The sequence below is a fragment of the Ranitomeya imitator genome, chromosome 5, assembly GCF_032444005.1.
Source record: "Ranitomeya imitator isolate aRanImi1 chromosome 5, aRanImi1.pri, whole genome shotgun sequence".
Lineage (NCBI taxonomy): Eukaryota > Metazoa > Chordata > Amphibia > Anura > Dendrobatidae > Ranitomeya > Ranitomeya imitator.
The window spans coordinates 309,482,244-309,498,258 of NC_091286.1; the positions used below are offsets into that span (position 1 = coordinate 309,482,244).

General features: G+C 41.5%; 1 protein-coding gene across 1 annotated transcript in view; it reads left to right on the forward strand.

Moving 5' to 3' along the window:
• Positions 1–16,015, forward strand: part of SIM1 (SIM bHLH transcription factor 1) — a 195,285-nt gene that overhangs the window by 47,044 nt on the left and 132,226 nt on the right. Inside the window, exons 2-7 of the mRNA XM_069767988.1 lie at positions 8,281–8,363; positions 9,151–9,240; positions 9,956–10,064; positions 10,157–10,242; positions 10,701–10,900; positions 11,155–11,261. Of these exons, the coding sequence (XP_069624089.1) occupies positions 8,281–8,363; positions 9,151–9,240; positions 9,956–10,064; positions 10,157–10,242; positions 10,701–10,900; positions 11,155–11,261 (675 nt within the window). The remainder of the gene's footprint in view (positions 1–8,280; positions 8,364–9,150; positions 9,241–9,955; positions 10,065–10,156; positions 10,243–10,700; positions 10,901–11,154; positions 11,262–16,015) is intronic.

A 16,015-nucleotide genomic window follows, 5' to 3' on the forward strand; every position in this document is an offset into this window, starting at 1 on the left:
CACAGCAGCGGCGACTCCGCATGGTTTCATATCTACTGGGGGATAGCGTTACCTGTGATACACCACCCTGCATCTGCAGATTGTTCTCACCTGCTGGGATCTATATACCTTAAGGCTTCTTTTCTGATAGCACCATCTGGGCCATATTCCCCTGTGTCCATGGACCGATACTATCACCTGAATTTCATATAGCTCCAGGCTTTTTTCTGATGCAATGTAGTTTCAATTATTGGGGCTCCTTCAACATACTAGTTATCTAGCACACTGATGAAGGTCCAGTTACGACCGAAATGTTTGTGTTACTGTATGTATAATAAACCCCAATTTTGCATCACAACACGTCCGGAGTGTGCCAGTCACTTATTATCTATATATTGAGGCTTGGGAACCTATGACCGTGCACCTCCTTCCTTTGGCTGTGCTGAACATTCTCTATATTACCAGAATTAAAGATTTAAATCCTTTCTAAAAAGTACTTTGTACCTGTGAATTACATGAAAATAAGGCTATATATTCCAGCATGTGGGCGATTTGAGGGAACATATTGGTTTGTCTACCCTTTAAAAGAACTATTTTGGTGGGAAATATATCGACAGTATTGTATATACCAAAATCTAATAAGAGGGGTCTCCATTTCTAGAAATTCTACTATTGTAGACAAAAAGCGGCCACTGCCCTACTTAACACTCCAGAAAAATAAGTCAGGATGACTGTGAAGAAACGGGGTCAGTGGGTGATCTCGTCCGCTGGCCCGGCTGTCTTTAGCAAGACTGCATGGACCATGGCTCATACCACTGAACGCCCGCTCTATCTCCCAGTGGGCAATACACTACACACAGGGCCGGCTCCAGGTTTTCGAGGGCCCCGGGCGAAAGAGTCTCAGTGGGCCCCCCCTTTAACACATACCCCAATTTATGATGCACAGATACGGCAGAGAAATGTATAGTACAATGCCAGATTTCACTTCTTACATGAGTGACAGCTATTGTAAATTCTGCAGTGTATATATACAGGAGGAAAGGTGCTGTGCAGTGTATATATACAGGAGAGGTGCTGTGCAGTGTATATATACAGGAGGAAAGGTGCTGTGCAGTGTATATATACAGGAGAGGTGCTTTTCTGTTTTGAGTTTTTCTATGAAACAAAGACTTTTCTACATAAACAACGTTGTTTGGTTTTGCGGCCCCAACAGATCTGTGCTGCAAAGTAACAGGCGGCTCGGGCATTAATGAGGGACCTGAAGCTGAATCCTTTCCACAAACCCTAATGACCCAATTAGTGCCCTGTCATTAGAAGCTCATTAAATGCCTCCCTGTCCCGGGCAGTCATGTACAGTATGGGGGGATCCTGCAGCCCACCCCCTGACTGCTCCATACCATACACTGCCCTCTGTCGCGCTCACTATTATCCTGTGCATTTCTCCGTCATCGTTACCCCATGTTACACTTGTCACCCCCCACTACAGAGTAGCAGGGCAGCCAATGTCACCCCCTCCCGGACCCTAATGGCAGCAGGAAATGTCTGCTCCTCTATTGGGTTGGAACCTGATTTAATCAAGGAATAATGTGGATTTGTTGCCGGTGGCTGCAGGGGAAGGGTTAAGTGATGCCATGTCCTTGGTGGGAGCAGTGGCAGCTGCTGGGACCTGGACAGAGACAACCAATGTTGCTGTGACTGCACAGTGTGATGTGGAGGAGAGAAGCTGAGACTCCGGAGCAGAAATCACCCACATGCCAGCACTGGGCAGAGTCCCTCCAGTCACCAGCCTGGGGCCACAGGGCCCCAACATACAGCCCACAGCTCAGTTTTATCCATGGCAGCAGCTCCCCTTCCTCCTGGCATCTGGTTAACCCCATTTATGCGGGTCGGATTGTTATCTTTAAGGTTTAGCAATAACCTTCATACAGATGGGAAGGGGTTAAGCTTCTTCCTATCCCACTGGTGCAGGTTTGGTGCAGCATGCATGTATTCTGGGAGAGCTGCAGGCTGCAGGCTGCACCCCACCAGCTGCTCCTCCAGACATCACCCACATTTTTAGGCAGCGGAGACAGACAGCAGCAGACTGAGCCACAACTTCAACCACTGCTGGATACCATAACACTCACTCAGAGCACTGGTAGGACGGAGCTCCTCGGAATCTGCCTGATAAGTTCAGCACTGTCTGCAGCCACCCAGGGGGGAGAGCAGAGAACGTGCTCTCTCCGCCCACAGTCACACTGGCTGCCTTCTCTTAACCCCTATGTGTGCCTGCCTGGCTGCACTGACTGAGTGAGAAGATGCTTGTGTCAGAGCTGGCACATAGGGGTTAAGAGAACGCAGCCAGCAGTGACATTGTGGGCGGAGAGAGCATGTTATCTCCTGCTCTGCTCTCCCAGCTGTAAGTGGGCCCCCCTCTCTCCCCAGGGCCCCGGCATTTGCCCGGAGTGCCGGGTGCTGACGCCGGCCCTGACTACACAGACAACATAGGGTTAAGGTAAAACAGTGTGGCAATATTTTATTGAACCACAGCACACAATAGCACATATAAAAGATCACTGCATCACCACGTATTTCCAGTATGACATGATGTCAGAGCTCCCAGGGTCGCTACTCCATCTGTGGATGCACGCACAGAGAAAGGGAAATGACAAGCATAGGGAGATGACCAAGAACTGTCCATAGAGTCTAAACAAGGTCCAAAGCCAGTTGACATGATGTCAGAGCTTCCAGGGTCATTACTCCATCTGTGGATGCACGCACAGAGAAGGGGTAACGACAAGCATAGGGAGATGACCAAGAACTGTCCATAGAGTCTATACAAGGTCCAAAGCCAGTTTACACGAGAGTGACCACCTGGCTTATCTGACCATCTCCATGGAACCAGGCGACCAGCAGGTCCCAAACCTAGCTTTCTCCAAATATATCCATGGTTCAGAGATGGTCACTGGATCAGATTTGTGTCCTTCCAACCGGAGCCGAAAACCCCTAGGTTGTTTCCTATAGAATCATAGATCAGTGTCCCTCGTGATGGTGCCATGATGAATTGGCTGCAGTCCTTCCTCTTGTCTGTTGGGTGGTTTGCAGAATGTCTGGCTGGTAGCTCTGTGTTACTTCTGTCTCCCAGGATGTGATCTCAGAGTCTTTTTATACCCAAGGCATGTAAGCTATTTTTAGAATTACCCAGGGTCCTTCAGTCCAACATCAAGATAAGGTAAACAATGGTGATGGGATTAAGTAGCACTATTAGCATATAAGCACACATCAATAAACAAAGCTTAACACACCCTATGTATAGTCACTATTACAGACTAAGGGTACCATCACACAGTGGCATTTTGATCGCTACGACGGCACGATTCGTGACGTTCGAGCGATATATCCGTGACGTTCCAGCGATCTCGCTGTGTCTGACACGCTCCTGCGATCAGGGACCCCGCTGAGAATCGTACGTCGTAGCAGATCGTTTGAAACTTTCTTTCGTCGTCTAGTGTCCCGCTGTGGCGGCATGATCGCATGGTGTAACAAAGGTGTGCACGATATTGCATACGATGTGCGCATAGTAACCAACGGCTTCTACATCGCACATACGTCATGAAATTATCGCTCCAGCGTCGTACATTGCAAAGTGTGACAGCAGTCTACGACGCTGGAGCGATATTATTACGATGCTGGAGCGTCACGGATCGTGCCGTCGTAGCAATCAAAATGCCACTGTGTGACGGTACCCTTACACAGTATGTTAGATAGTATATCAGTTGGCAAGTCTGTCTTCTTGACCCACCAGACATAAACACTTAAATTCACAAGCCAATATACAGATAAAAAGCCAGTTCTTTTGGTTTGCAAAAAACATGAGTGTCTGGGAAATTAAGATACAATCTGGTTTCTTCACAATGACTATATAATGAACTTGTGCAGCTATCCCTATAGGTTATCAGACCTACTGACACGAGGAAGTCAGACATGACTGGAAGTTGCACAGAATGGAATTGTGGGCCGTAGATGGCACCTGGGCCACAGGATGTGCATCCTTGAACCCACGCTTACGATTAGCAATTTAGGAAGCAATTGCATTTTTTTGTTTTTGTTATTGTAAATTGTGTTGTCTTTATGTTTTGTAAGTGTTTTTTTAAAGAAGAGAATAAGATATGTTATTTTAAAAAAATGCCATCTTCAACTGAAACCTTAAGGCGCCCATACATCTACCTACAAGTTGGTAGGTAGTTAAGGTAAAATACTTGTTCTCCCCTTTAGACATTCACACTTGCATGATGCCTTTGTTGTCAATGGGAATAGGAGAATAATCTGACTCCACTGGAAGCAGCTTATCTTCTGTAGAAACAAAAGAAGTTTAAATCCAACATGCCCTTCTTTCCCTAACATCTGCCAATGGAGTACAGTTGGAAGACCTCAATGCACATTACTCAGGAAGTCTATCCGAAATCAGCAAGTTTGACTCACAAAACTGATATCTATAGATGATGTTTACATCAATAGCTAATAGTGTTAATGTGTTTTGTAATGTTATTATTATTATTATTATTTATTATTTATTATTATAGTGCAATTTATTCCATGGCCCTTTACATGTGAGGAGGGGTATACATAATAAAAACAAGTACAATAATCTTAAACGATACAAGTCACAACTGGTACAGGAGGAGAGAGGACCCTGCCCGCGAGGGCTCACAATGTTCATACCTTTTGTATGCTGTCCTATGGTACAATAATGCCAGAACCCCCAAAAGCAACACAAGAGAGTGAGACAAAAGTGGAGAACTTGGAATTGTTTCTGTCTACCTCTATAGGAGTGAGTGTTTGAGAGATTGATTGGGGAGTAATTCAGAAGACTCAGATCCATAATTTCTAAATGGATGCCTATAGTTATACCTTGCTGTGCTTAGTTTATTTATTGTTGTTACTCCCTGATATGGCGTCATTGACTTCCACAGCTCTTTACAGACATCATCATCATCATCAGTTAAGGATGAAACTATATTGCTCTAATGATTTAAACAATATGCAGTCCAATACAATAGCAATATGCATGACAGCGTAAAGTTTTATTATTTTCTTTTAGTTCATTAATAGTTTGCATATTTTGATAAAAAAGCTTTAGCTCTTGTAGGTTTACAAACAAATAACTGAACGGTGCTTACTTATATAAAGTAGCATGTAAAAGTTTGGACACCCCTCATAAAAATTACTCTTATTGTGAATAGTTTAGCAAGTTGCAGATGAAATGATCTTTTAAAGACCTAAAGTTAAAGATAACACATTTTCTTTGCATTTTAGTCAAAAAGTATATACATTTTCATGTATTTCCCTTTTAAAAACTACAAAACAGAAAATGGTCCATTGCAAAAGTTTGGGCACCCTGCATAGTTAATACCTAGTAGCACACCTTTACGAAAGAATCATAGTTTGTAAACACTTTTTGTAGCCAGCCAAGAGTTTTTAAATTCTTGTTTGAATGATTTTCATCCATTTTTCCTTGGAATATTCTTCTAGTTCTGTGAGATTCCAGGGTCGACTTGCATGCACTGCTATTTTGAGGTCTTGCCACAGATTTTCAATGATGTTCAGAACAGGGGACTGTGAGGGCCAATTTAAAACCTTCAGCTTGCACTTTTGAGGTAGTCTATTGTGGATTTTGACATCTGTTTGCTATCGTTATCTATTTGTAGAAGCCATCCTCTTTTCATCTTCAGCTTTTTTACAGATAGTGTTATAAGAAACAAGAGTAAACTGAATGGCTCTAGGAGCAAGGTGGATACTCACTGATGAAGCAGGTTAGCTGGGTTGACAACACCCCATGCGGTAACTCCACGGGAAATTGGTGTGCTCGCTTGAAAGAACATGTATAATCAATCCAGGAGTAGAAGAAGTTAGCCGCACCACACAAGTCTTCCTTATCTTTAAAAACCTTTGTCCTTTATTGCAAACATCGTGATGTGGACATGGGTACAAAGGGCAGGACGGCTGCAGATCAAGCTGGTGTAATCAATGGACGACAGCCGTTTCGTGTATTGCACTCTTCAACGGGTCCAAGTGACGGGTTCTGGACCCGTTGAAGCGTGCAATACGCGAAACGGCCATTGTCCATTGATTACACCAGCTTGATCTGCAGCCGTCCTGCACTTTGTAAACATGTCCACATCACGACGTTTGCAAGAAAGGACAAAGGTTAAGGAAGACTTGTGTGGTGCGGCTAACTTCTTCTACTCCTGGACAGATAGTGTTATGTTTGCATTAAAAAGTTGTTGAAATTTCAGTGAATCCATTCTTCCCTCTATCTGTGAAATTTTCTCCATGCCATTTACTGCAACACAACCCAAAGCATGATTGATCTACCCCCATGCTTAAAGGTTGGTGAAATGTTCTTTTCCTGAAATTCTGTGCCCTTTTTTCTCCACACATACTTTTGATCATGGTGGCAAAAGAGTTCTATTTTAACTTCATTAGTCCAAATGACTTGTTTCCAAAAGAATCAGGTTTGTTTAGATGCTCTTTTGCATGCTTCTGATGCTGAACTTTATAGTGAGGACACAGGAGAGGTTTTCTTCTGATGACTCTTTCCATGAAGGTCATATTTGTGCAGGTGTCTGTAAACAGTAGAACAGCATACCACAACTCCAGAGTCTGCTATCTTTCTGATGATCTTTTGCAGTCAAGCAGGGTTTCTGATTTGCCTCTCTAGCATACCTACGAGCAGCTCTCACTGAAATTTTGCTTCATATTCTAGACCTTAGCTTGACCTTCACTGTTCCTGTTAACTACCATTCCTTAATTACATTTTGAGCTGAGGTAAGGGCAACTTGAAAATGCTTTGCTATCTTCTTATAACCTTCTCCTGCTTTGTGGGCCTCCACCTTTTTCATTTTCAGAGTATTAGGCAGCTTCCTAGTAGAACCCATGGCTGCTGTTTTTAGCACAAGTTTAGAGGAGGTTGGGTTTATATAAAAGGTGGAAATTTGCGTCACCTAGCCTTTCCTAATGATTATAGTGAACAAGCCATAACTTTAACAGGCTAATTATGGTCTGAAACCTTGGTCAAAGTGAACATGCACAAATCTCCAAATGTGCTTAAACTTTTGCACCAGACCATTTTCGTTTTTGTAATCTTTAAAAAGTAAAAAATGACAATATATTTTTTTACCTAAAATACAAAGGAAATGTGTCATCTTTAATCTATCTATCTATCTATCTATCTATCTATCTATCTATCTATCTATCTATCTATCTATCTATGTGTTATTATAGGTTCATTAAAGAAAATAATTAGAATTATTTTAGTGGCTGTAGGAGCAGCTGCTTAATCAGGTTTCATTGTCCTGCAACTCTTCCACTGTAAAGGTACCTTCACACATAACGATATCGTTAACGATATCGTTGCTCTTTGTGACGTAGCAATGATATCGTTAAGGAAATCGTTCTGTGTGCCAGCGACCAACGATCAGGCCCCTGCTGGGAGATCGTTGGTCGCTGAGGAAAGTCCAGAACTTTATTTCGTCGCTGGATCTCCCGCTGACATCGCTGGATCGGCGTGTGTGACACCGATCCAGCGATGTCTTCACTGGTAACCAGGGTAAACATCGGGTTACTAAGCGCAGGGCGGCACTTAGTAACCCAATGTTTACCCTGGTTACCATTGTAAATGTATAAAAAACAAACACTACATACTTACCTACCGCTGTCTGTCCCCGGCGCTCTGCTTCTCTGCACTCCTCCTGCACTGGCTGTGAGCATCGGTCAGCCAGAAAGCAGAGCGGTGACGTCACCGCTCTGCTTTCCGGCCGCTGTGCTCACAGCCAGTGCAGGAGGAGTGCAGAGAAGCAGAGCGCCGGGGACAGACAGCGGTAGGTAAGTATGTACTGTTTTTTTTTTTTTTACTTTTACGCTGGTAACCAGGGTAAACATCGGGTTACTAAGCGCGGCCCTGCGCTTAGTTACCCGATGTTTACCCTGGTTACCGGGGACCTCGGGATCGTTGGTCGCTGGAGAGCTGTCTGTGTGACAGCTCTCCAGCGACCAAACAGCGACGCTGCAGCGATCGACATCGTTGTCGGTATCGCTGCAGCGTCGCTAAGTGTGACGGTACCTTTACAATGTGCATTTATTTATATCCAGAATTTACGGCAGTCAGGCGCTGCCTTATGTCAAGGTTTCGTAGTATTTGAAATGCATTGTGTTTGGAATGAAAAGCTGCTGTTTGCAGTGAGATAATGTAGCAGATGACCTCTGGTCCAAGAGTCCACATCCAGCTTTCTCACCAATTCTTTTATTTGTTTATGCATACAGGACTCGGAGAAGCCTGGGGCCATTCCAGCAGACCTAGTACCTTGGATAATGTTGGTCGAGAACTGGGATCTCATCTTTTACAGGTAGAACATGCAGGGAAACCGCTATTTCCAATTAATGATTAAAGAATGCAGACCTTTCAGCACACATTTAATTATCACATTGTGTAACTTATAAACTTCTACATGCTTTCCCACATTGCCATGGCGTAAATGCTCTGTTATCGTTATGCTACAGTTTAGAGTGATATTTACATCTTTTTATTAGTTTAGTAAATATTTGTAAACTAGAACTTACTCAATTCTAGTAAAACGTTTGTTATTTTTATAGATTTGTATTTATGTAAATGGTAGATACATGTACTTCTTCTATATAATAACTTCTTCCATGAAGCCAGGAGTTCCATCTGACTATAATGTTCCTGTATACGAAGTCTGGGAAATGACATTGTAATGGAATAACTGATTGTTGTGCTTAGGAAAATACATATCTAATCCCCTGTTGTTACTTGTATAAACTGTTTATCAGGTACCAGTGAAGTGAGAGGCAGAATAGTCTGTAAAGTCAATTTCTGCATTGTAGTAGCTTAAAGCCACTTTCCCTGCTGAGAGTCATATATCTTCACAGTGTTTACAGGTGATAAGCGTTGGAAGTGTTAAACAATAGAAGATTAAACCCATTTCCCATATAGCACTCTCCTGTCTAATGCCATGTTTGATTCAACAAGGAGATGTTTAAGCAAGAGGTGAAGGGACATCTGACCACCCAAGTGCTTTCAAAATGTAAATTGTATTTAAATTGCTGCATGCTAGGTATTCAGATCATGGAGTCTGAATCTTCTGTGCATTTTATTTCCATTCTGCTGCATAGACCTTGGATGGTTTCATCTTTGTGGTGGCACCTGATGGGAAAATCATGTATATCTCCGAGACGGCTTCGGTTCACCTGGGCTTATCACAGGTAAGCAATTATGAGCGACTATTTGTGCTTGTATAGTTACTCACACCCGCAGGTGTTAATAAGAGTATCTTATCATCCATCAATTATTGATAAAGAGTTGACATGCATTCTGTCAATACCCCCAGTTCTAGTGGGAATACAGTTACAATTGCATTTGTCTGTGTCACAGATTTGTATATTTTATTTACCGCATACCATTCTTCTATTCCTAAGGGTACCGTCACACAGTGCAATTTTGATCGCTACGACGGCACGATTCGTGACGCTCCAGCATCGTAACAATATCGCTCCAGCGTCGTAGACTGCTGTCACACTTTGCAATGTACGATGCTGGAGCGATAATTTCATGACGTATGTGCGATGTAGAAGCCGTTGGTTACTATGCGCACATCGTATATGATATATGTTACACCATGCGATCATGCCACCACAGCGGGACACTAGACGACGAAAGAAAGTTTCAAATGATCTGCTACGACGTACGATTCTCAGCGGGGTCCCTGATCGCAGGAGCGTGTCAGACACTGCGATATCGTAACTATATCGCTCGAACGTCACGAATCGTGCCGTCGTAGCGATCAAAATTGCACTGTGTGACGGTACCCCAACACTTTTATCATTAGTCAAGTCTGCCTCTTTCTCAGATGTTTTGTACATGCATTGTGCATTTTTATTATTTGCATTTGACTCAATTGATGATCCTCTCTTCCTGTAGGTAGAATTGACTGGAAATAGCATCTATGAGTACATTCACCCCGCTGATCATGATGAGATGACTGCAGTGCTTACCGCACACCAACCATATCATTCCCACTTTGTGCAGGGTAACTCACTACCTAGCCCTCTCTTTCTGAATATGGAGGCTCAGATCAGTGTCACCTACTCAGAGACTAATTTTAGTTCACTTGCCTTACAGAATATGAAATAGAGCGTTCTTTCTTCCTACGGATGAAGTGTGTGCTGGCAAAGCGGAATGCAGGTCTAACTTGTGGGGGATATAAGGTAAGTAACTGTCAATAGTGGGAAACTCAACAATCTATTTTTTTAAATCAATTTTTAAATGTTTTATCTTGTAGATGTCTTAGCTGGGTGGTGCAAATTTATCAATCGTGTCCAGCCAGTATTTTCATATCTGAATTGTACACAACTTCTGAAAATAATGCAATGCTTCTTTATCTGTTTTTAGAACTGATGTGCCAGATGACTGGAATGATTACATAGACATATGGGATCGGTTCTGGCATCCAGTATTTTACAATTATGGACAAATATATGGGAATGAGGCCTTAACATTTTTTGAATTTTTATACAAAAGAGTACTTTACCTATAGTTGTAAACAACAGAATATATTTTTTAGAAACTTGGATGTTGTCTATGTGATCATCAATTCTATAAATATGAACGGAAGCAGAATTTTAAATAAGAAGTAACGTGATGTTTTCATTGCCATGTTTTACAGGTCATTCATTGCAGTGGATATCTGAAGATCAGACAGTATAGTCTAGATATGTCTCCGTTTGATGGCTGTTACCAAAATGTAGGCTTGGTTGCCGTTGGCCATTCCCTCCCTCCCAGTGCCGTCACTGAGATCAAACTCCATAGCAATATGTTCATGTTCAGAGCTAGCCTTGATATGAAACTAATATTTCTAGATTCCAGGTAAGTTTGTCATCACTGAGTATTTAGTAACAGAAAAAATGATAAGTTTTTACTACTGAGTGAAGCCCAGTTCAAGTAGACTTATAGATTACGTTCTTGTTAAATTTATTTAACATGATATATTATTTTTGTATTAACATAAGCTATCAGTATCATCATCAATGGTCTGAGCACAGGAGATTAGATAGAATTTATCTTAAACTACGGAAGTAACTTTGGGATGTTATGTTCATTATGTGCTTTCTTCCCTTTAGAGTTGCAGAGTTAACTGGATATGAACCTCAAGATCTTATTGAGAAGACATTATATCATCATGTTCATGGATGTGACACATTTCACTTGCGGTGTGCACATCACTTATGTAAGGATTTAGTTTATTCATTAATTATCTCTTATTTTCATGAGTGTCCCTTAGCATCATCTTTTGCTTTGTAGGAAAACTACATTTTCCAGTTAGAACTCTGTGGCGATGTTCAATTTCTGTTTTTTGTTTGGCTGATGGAAAGGTAACAAAAAAATATGTCCTAAAACCTAATCTAACTGACATATTTCATAATTTGGGTTAAAGTCAATTCTAAAGGGTTTCATAACTTCGACGCCATACATATGATAGATTGAGGTCTCACCTCTAGCATCTCTATCTATTGGCATAATGCTGCAGCCTGATTCTACAAGTCAAAACCTTATTTTATAGTTTATAATAGTCATGGTTAGAAATAGGAAATCACGGACATTAGTGTGTTTGCTATTACAATGAAATTGAAAAATTATATAGTCTAATTAATGAAAATGTGGCCGGTCAGATACAAAAATATCCTGATAATAAATGATCCACTTTATCAATGTAAAGAATTAATTATTTAATGATAAATAATGCCAAAAATGTGTTATTAAATTAAACAAATTCAAAATAAATGATATGTATATGTATAATATGTTCTGCTGACAAGGACATTGCAGATTATTCACTGCAGTCTTAATATTGAAATTTCATAGATGACATGTGTCCAATCTGACTATTGAGCTATAAAGACTATAGGACATGGTTATTACCAACACTGAGAATATGTTGGAAGTGCTCCATGTGATGAACACAATAGTATTCACTGCACATTTGCCCCAGCAGGATCTATGAGCTCTCACTGGTGGGGCATAGATGCTCTGAGGATTGACAGATGTGCCACTCACTGTCAAAGTAGTAAAGAGACAAACCAGCTCTACACTATTAATGGATAATGCTGCTTTATTATCATGGTCTTACTCACATTAGCATAATTATTATCAATCTGCTGCAAAGTAAAAAAAAATTGAGACAATATCAGATTTGTAATAGTATTTCCAACATTTCTCATTGTGCTATTTACTAGATACTAGACACAATTCCTTTATGTGATTGTCCATAATATACTTTCACAGTTGAATACATCCATGCGCAGGCACTTATCTTTGATTCTCATTCATAGGCTTCTTACCACACTTTCCTTTAGTAGATAATTGTCAGTCAGGCGTGTCTGCTTGGCATGGTTGCTCTTGTGTTGTCTGGGCCCTTGCACCCTATTGTGTCCAGCCTTGTCCCTTTTGATTAGTTGGATTTCAATGGTTTTTGTTTTTGTGAATCTTTGTGTACAAGTGACAAAAAAGGGAAAGTGATGCCAAATTACAATCTTTTCATTCATCATAGTTGTACATTTAGGATAACGTGGTTCTTACTCCTTGTAAGTTATATGTGAGCTATATGTGAGCTAAATGACCTGAATTTTAATAAAACTCTTATACTCTTATCCTTGCATATCCAGTTCAGATGGAATAATGTAATAATTTTCCAAAATGCCCAATATCTTTATGAATAATGTTTATGTAATCATCTGTCATTGCCTTTACTTTGGCTCATATGTCCATACTGTATATTGTGCTTCGAAATGTAATTCATTTAATAATGTATATATATATATATATAGTTAATAGAAAAGAAATGTGGCCTTTGTGTATGTCTTATGCAGTCATATTATATTCCCAACATGGTTGTAGCTTTAAAAATAAAATTTAATAAAAAATGTCAGTTATCTGAGCCTAGCTTTGTATGTGCTCACGCTGCGTATGTATTCTGCAGCCATTCAGTCCCTGAGAGCTAGTCCCCCCTCATTGCAGGGAGAGCATTGCTTGTGCGTACATAGTACCTTGTATATAGTGTAGTTCCTGCAGAATACACCTTAAGAAAAAACAAGTGTATCTAGTGCTTGGTTCACGAAGACCCACCATCCATAAGGCATCACTTCCTAAGACATGGGAGTCAACATCTTTACAGAGATGCCACCCACAATATTTCAATGAAAAGATCAACATATTTACACTAGGGAATGACACTCGCTGAACAATAGCAATTTCAGGATTGTCTGTTCTTGTAGCCACAGGGAGGAACATTTTTTGTGAATAAGGAGGGAAGGATCTATTATACTTAGCACGCTAGCCTGATTCTCATTCACAGACAGTACACAGCATTTCCCTCCGCACAGTGAGCAGCAGTAGATAACAGCGAAGAAAACACCAAGAGTGCATGAGTTTGGTGACTGTGCTATACTTAGGAACACTGTAGCTGGCATTTAATATATGTATTGGGTCTGGCACTTTTAGATGGCCTTAAGCCGGAATTCCTCCTTTCTTTAAACCAACATACACAATTAGTTTATCTCAGAAGTGGACAATTAATTTCCGAAGGGATTCCATGATAGACAGGGACTTGATGCTGCCCACTATTATTATTATTTTATTATTACTTTATAATAATTGTATCTTTTAATATTGAGCAGAATTAAGTATGTTGACTAGAAAACACCAGTGATTGTCTTACCACTGTCTCTAACATCATGTCCTCCCTCTATCTGAAACTGAACTTGTCAAAAACTGAACTCCTCGTGTTTTCTCCCTCTATTAAAGGGAACCTGTCACCTGAATTTGGCGGGACCGATTTTTGGTCATATGGGCGGAGTTTTCGGGTGTTTGATTCACCCTTTCCTTACCCGCAATCTTGCCTTGCGCAGGTGTGTACTACGGAGGACATAGAATGAACTTCAATCCAATATTGTGGCCAGCATGCAGCCAGCGGGTAAGGAAAGGGTGAATCAAACACCTGAAAACTCCGCCCATATGACCAAAAACCGGTCCCGCCAAATTCAGGTGACAGATTCCCTTTAACCTACCTTTTCCTGACATTGCCATCTCCGTGTGCGGTTCCACCATTACTCCAAAGCAACATGCCCGCTGCCTTGGGGTCATACTTGATTCCGAGCTTTCATTCACCCCCCACATCCGATCACTGGCTCGCTCTTCTTATCTGCATCTCAAAAACATTTCTAGAATTCACCCTTTTCTTACTTTCGACTCTGCAAAAACTCTTACTGTTTCACTTATTCATTCTCGTCTGGACTATTGTAACTCTCTACTAATCGGCCTCCCTCCTACCAAACTCTCCTCGCTCCAATCTGTCCTGAATGCTGCAGCCAGGATCATATTCCTCACCAGCCGTTACACCAATACCTCTACCTTGAGCCAGTCATTACACTGGTTACGTATCCACTCAAGAATCCAGTACAAAACTACTACCCTCATCCACAAAGCACTCCATGGCTCAGCACCACCCTACATCTCATCTCTGGTCTCAGTCTACCACCCTACCGGTGCCCTCCGCTCCGCTAATGACCTATGGTTAGCATCCTCAATAATCAGAACCTCCCACTCCCGTCTCCAAGACTTTACACGTGCTGCGCCGATTCTTTGGAATGCACTACCTAGGTTAATACGATTAATCCCCACAGTTTTAAGCGTGCCCTAAAAACTCATTCGTTCAGATTGGCCTACTGCCTCAACACATTAACCTAACTATTCCTGTGTGGCCCAGTAAAAGAACCCCGAAAAAACAACCATAATCAGGTTCCTCGCATCATGTTCTCATACACTTTATGCAGTTAATAGCCCTCTGTGTCTGTACTGCTACATACTTAGGCAGTTAACTGGTTCATGCAGCTTTACATGAACACCCGAGCCTTACACTATGGCTGGTCCGAATAACTAAAGCAATTGTTACCATCCACTTCTCGTGTCGCCCCTTTTCCTCATAGTTTGTAAGTTTGCGAGCAGGGCCCTCATTCCTCTTGGTATCTGTTTTGAACTGTGATCTCTGTTATGCTGTAATGTCTATTGTCTGTACAAGTCCCCTCTATAATTTGTAAAGTGCTGCGGAATATGTTGGCGCTATATAAATATTATTATTATTATTATTATTACTAGCTTCTAATGATAATTCACTTTATGATAGGTTGCACTTTATGATAGGGCTTATTGTTCAACTCAGCTCATCCGCACTCAGTATGATGCCTCACGGTAAACCCCACAGAATAATACCCCCCTATATAGAATGATGTACCAGAGTTACCCACTCACTTTATGATGCTCCCACAGCCCCAAATGCAGCATATAATGCCCCTGCAGCCACTGACACAGTATGATGGCCTCTCACAAACAGTATGAGGGTCCCACAGCCCTACACACACTGAATGATGTCTCCATAGTTCCCTACACACAGTATGATGTGCCCACAGCTTCACACACACAGTATGATGTCCTCCACAGCCTCCCCACCTGGTATGATGGCCCACACATTCCCCAATGCAATATGATTCCTTCACAGCTTCCCACACAGTATGATTCCTCAATACCCCCTTACTCTCACAGTATGGTGGGCCCCACAGTTCCACCCACACAGTATGATGTTACCTACAGCTCCCCTCCACAAGGTATAATGGACCCCTCACACAGTTTCCTCCATCTATCTGAGTATGCCAATCCTGGTGAAAAGTAGACTCCACAGGTTGGACAGGAACAGCCAAAGGGTCATATGTAGCCCATGGGTCACACTTTGCTAGTATGTGTTTTATTTTTTTGATATAATGAAAGAGAATCATTTTAATAATGTATATTACTTTAAAATAAGTTTGTTTAGGAGGATATATAGTAAATTTAATGGCCTTTATACACATTAGATTAAATTAGGCCAACTATACACTAATAATCAGCCTAACTCAGACCAGAGCTGAAACAGCCTGCGTAACGAAGAGAGCC